The 4,885-nt window shown below is 40.0% G+C and overlaps 1 protein-coding gene across 1 annotated transcript in view; it reads right to left on the bottom strand.

Moving 5' to 3' along the window:
- VPS72 (vacuolar protein sorting 72 homolog (S. cerevisiae)) overlaps positions 1–3,249 on the bottom strand; it is a 34,253-nt gene extending 31,004 nt beyond the window's left edge. Inside the window, exon 1 of the mRNA XM_006900147.1 lies at positions 3,133–3,249. Coding sequence (XP_006900209.1) covers positions 3,133–3,249 — 117 coding nt within the window. The remainder of the gene's footprint in view (positions 1–3,132) is intronic.
- Between the last annotated feature and the right edge of the window lie 1,636 nt (positions 3,250–4,885).

Raw genomic sequence — 4,885 nt, 5'->3', positions numbered from 1 at the left:
AAAATACTGCTAACATGGAAAGAAAAGGGACAAAAAGCATTTGGGAGAGGGAACATCAACTGAGCTGAGTAACAGCTTAAACATGTGGCTTTCTCTTCAATTAGAGAAACATACTAATGGGCTAATCCTGTATACATGAAGCCAAAGCAAGCAAGTAATACTGACAGGTGATTCCTCAAGCCAGTCAAAGTTCAATGTTGCACTGATGACCACCATTTCCTTTCAACTGACAGTTGTGAAAGTCAGTTTAGGAACACAATAATTCCCTGAGCTCTAACTAATATTAAGTCTTATCACTACAGGGTAGTAAGTTCAACTACAAAACTCACAAAATTATGAGTTTATGATCATTCTTTTGGCTTTTCCCCCTTTTATTATTATTAATAGACATGACTAGATATGAGAATGATCTACAAAACCACTTTTTATAAATCTTATATCAATTTGCAATGATATAGCTAGGATTTAATGCTGTTAGTCTCTCAAAGTATTTATATATATATATGTATAAAATTCAAAGTTTAGCTGTCAGGAAGCTCACAGTTAAATTTAATATCAACTGCTACTACCATTTTAGCATAAGCTCCTGGTATAATTATCTGATCTGTCTCTATTTTTACTGTTCTTACCTTTGTTTATATCAAAGCCTTCTAAAGTCCTTTTTGGAAACATGAAGGGTACATATTAAATAACTACTCGTAAAATGACAAGAATAGGAAAACGAGCAGAAGGGAATTGGCCTTGGAGGAGGAATGAGAAAGTTCTATTTTAAACCACTTTGTTAGGGCTATGTTAAGTAATGACTCATCAGTCACACTAAATTCTGTGTAATCTATTTCAAAATTTCTGTCGAACTCTCCTGTTCCTTATACATTCCTTCCCCAACCCCTGCCACAACTTGAGTACAGGCCACTATACATGGATTTTGTGTGTTAAAGGCCTCTTCAAAGAGCTAAAGAACAGGATTTCTGGTGGCCTAGTGGTAAGATGCTGTGCAGCAAATCCACCAACTGCTCTGTGGGAGAAAAACTGACACTCTCCCTTCCTTCAAGTAACTGCCTCTGAAAACCTGCTGGAGGGTCAGCTATGAGTTGGTTCTGACTGGACAGCACACAACAATAAAGTGCTAAAGAACAAGGGTTTAAGAGCAGTTTAAAGATTAATGTGCACCTGACTCAAGCAATAGAATTTTCAACTGTTTCTTATGCATGTGAAAGTTGAACAATGAATAAACACAATCAAAGATAAATTGGTGCCTTAGAATTGTGATGATGGCTAAGAGTATTAAATATACATGGGCTTATAAAAGAACAAAGCAGGGGGGAAGGGGAGGGCAGGGAGAAAACTACAACAATGAATGACTGGAAACCCTAAGTCTCTGTAAACTTTCATTAACATTAATTAAAAAAAAAACATCAAGGGGAGCTCTGGTGGCCTAGTGGCAAGAAGCTGCACTGCAATCTCAGAGGTGCACGGTTCGAATCCACCAGATGCTCTGCTGCGGAAGGAGGGACAGTCTCCACCTGTACCAGTCATTTGACGGTATACACACACATATACATAAATAAATAAATAAAAAGAACAAAACAAATGTTTTGGAGGGAGTGCAATGAGAGTACTTTTAAGACGACAGTGGGACTTCATCTCACATACTTCTGGCATGTTGTCAGGAGGCACTAGTTCTTAGAAAAGCACACTGTGTTTGGAAAAACGGAGGAAGACCCTCAGTCAGATGGGCTGACACAATGGCTGTGATTGTGAGAATAGTGCAAGATAAAGCTTGTTTATAAAGTTGCTATGAGTCACAGTCTACTTAACAGCATCTAACAACAGTTTGGCTTCTAGTCTTGGCTCCTTCAAACAATTCTCATTGTTGTTGTGTACCCTAGAGTCAGAACCACCCTGTAGCTGACCCTCCAGGAGGTTTTCAGAGGCACTTAATTGTATGGGAGGAGACTGCCCATGAAGCTGGAGGCCTCAAACTGTGTGCCTTTGGGACTGCAGTGCAGCTTCTTGCCTCTAGGCCAACAGAGCTCAATTACAGAGTGCTATTTTTAAAATACTGATTGAGGTCTAAAGAAAAAAAATTAACATGGCTCAACATGCTTTCTACATGATCTGGCCTATGCCTACCTATTTGCTCCAGATTTACCAATCTTTATTTTTCTTCATGCTTTGGGAAATGAGTGTAGACTTAGTGGTACCAGACCAGACCCCCACTTACCTATACACCGACTACCCCTGTTCCCCAGGACCTACTGCTCTTCAAACAGCAAAGTCTGCTTTTCTTACTATTCACAGCTTAAACATCATAACTTCTTGGATGCCTATCCAGATCACCACTTTGTCTCCCTGGAATTATCAAGGCATCTTGTGCATACCTTTTCTTTTCGTGCTTATCACATATTTCAACTGAATGAGCTCTGCCACTTAAGTGTGGAATAAGTAAGAGCACAGTGATTTTAATATTGTTTCCTTAGAGCTTATCACAGTGCCTAGCATGCCCTTGATGCTCAATATTTAATAAACAAATTTGATCAATGAAAATCTAGCAAAAGACACTAGACTAGCCATGAAATTAATACTACTGAGCAAAACAGATAATTTCTAACCCACTAGAGTTTGTAACCTAATAGGAAATTACAGTCAACTAAGCAAACCACATCCAATTCCAAATTGAGATACCTTTTATAAAGGTAACAAATAGGAACAGTTTTAAGGGCTAGGTAAGGAAGAGTTATCAAAATAACGACATTGAGACTAGAATGCTGAAAAAAATAACGGGCTAAGTCCTTCTAATTTTTTATATCTTAATAACTATATTTCAAATATTGAAAGGCCATTTATTTTGGCCAATACGTGTATACCGAATGACTGCGATGTACCCTACTACACGTCAGAAGCAAGAGTACAACTGGAGGAATACGCTGCAAGTTTCTGCTATATTTTAGGTTCTCCCTCCAGAGTTTCTCCATTTCTGTTCCTTTCAGCCCTCTCCAGGGCTCTCTGGTTCTAAGGCTCTCCGGTCTAACCGACTCGGTCTTAGGAATCAGCGTCCAGGACTCCTCTCCATCCCCGCCCCCTCCTTCTTTGTCGAGACTCTTCCCTCCCTCTTCCAAGCCCGGTTCTTGCCTCTGTGAAACCCCCATAAGTTGTCTGGTAGAATTCATCTTCCTCCTCAGCCTCTAGCAGCCCAGAAAGCCTGTTCCCGGCGGTTTTCCGGGGGGCCCGGCCACCAGCCAAACTCATACTGCACCCCCTCACACAGCTCACTTCTCAAAGCTCGACACTCGACACTACTACCTGCGAGTGGCTGACGCGAAGGAAGTAGGGCATCTTTAGGCAGAAGCAATAGAGTGTCGAGGGCCTCGCTTTTCATTTACTTTTTTATCACCTGCACAAACTCCTACACTACGCACCACAACCACTCCCCTCACCTGCATCTACTATTGCACATGCTTGCACATCCCTATATTATTCCTTGAGGACCAAGGCTATGAAAGCATTCTACTCCATCGAATACTACTACCAAGATTGTAGAATTGCATGTCAATCAGTTTTGTATTAGGAAAAAGTCAGTCTACCTTGCATCAGTCTGTTTTTCACTTTGCTAAAAACATATACAGGCCAACCTCTCCTGGAGATGTTACTGGTTCACTTCCACGTCACCGCAATAAAGCCGATCACAAAGGTTTTGATTTCTCAGTGTACATACAACTTAAGTCGGCTTTAAATCTCTTAAGTGTACAGTAACAGCACTATAAAAAAGTTTGAAATCTTATCAAAGTTAGCAAAATGTGACAGAGGCACAAAGTGAATGCAAGCTGTTGGGAAAAATGGTGCTTACCAACTCACTTGAGGCAGTATTGCCATAAACTTTAAATTTGTGTTATTAAAACCCCAAAACCCACAATATCTGCAAAGTGCAATGAAACAAGATGAGATTGTACTTAATTTTGTCACTCCTCTGCTAAAACCATTTACTAGTTCCCCACATCTTTTACAGAAAAAAAAATCCAAACTCTTTAAAGAAAAATAATATTGTCATATGTCTGATAAAGGACTTACGCCTAGACTTTATAGAATACTCGAGCACCACAATGAGATAAAGGTAAACAACCCAATTGCAAAAGACACTTCACCCAAGAAGACATTCAGATGGCAAACAAATACATGAAGAAATGTTCAAAATCCCTAGCTCTAAGAGAAATGCAAATCAAAACAACTATGAGATATCATCTCATCCCAATAACAATAGCAAAATTCACAGAGCAACTAACAGTAAATGCTGGCGAGGTTGCGGACAAACTGGAACCCTTATTCACTGTTGGTGGGAGTGTAAAATGGTGCCTCCATTATGGAAGGCAGTAAGGTGCTTGCTCAAAAAGTTGGAAATAACAAACAACAACATACTTATTGACTACCAAGCTACAAAGGGGAGCTCTGTGGGATCGTTCATAGGGAGTTAGGCCCTTAACCCAAAGGTGGCACATCTCTGCCAGTTCAAATCCACCAGCAGCTCTGCAGGAGAAAGATGGGCAATTTCTGGTGTGATCTACAGACTGCAAAAGGCTACTGGAGTATCAGCTATAAATCAATTCTGACTGGATGGCCACGGAGGGTCAGTGAAAGTCAGGAAGCCCCTCAATGAGATGGACTGACACTGTGACTGCAGCAAAGAGTTCAAATACCTCAGAAATGATGAGGGACAGAGAACAGGACAGGGCTCAGTTCTGCTGTGTATAGGGGCACTAAGAGTCATACTCAACTCAATGGCATCTAACAACAATAATTAAGCAATAAGAAAATAAATTTAAATATTGGATAAACCTGGAAGCAATCTTTTAAAGAACTTTATTATTTAAGAAATCATTAAAAGAAACAA

Source organism: Elephantulus edwardii, unplaced genomic scaffold (genome assembly GCF_000299155.1).
Source record: "Elephantulus edwardii isolate Elephantulus edwardi_28Jun2011 unplaced genomic scaffold, EleEdw1.0 scaffold00273, whole genome shotgun sequence".
NCBI lineage: Eukaryota > Metazoa > Chordata > Mammalia > Macroscelidea > Macroscelididae > Elephantulus > Elephantulus edwardii.
Note: the sequence above shows the minus strand (reverse complement) of the source record. Positions and strands in the feature narration are given on the sequence as shown.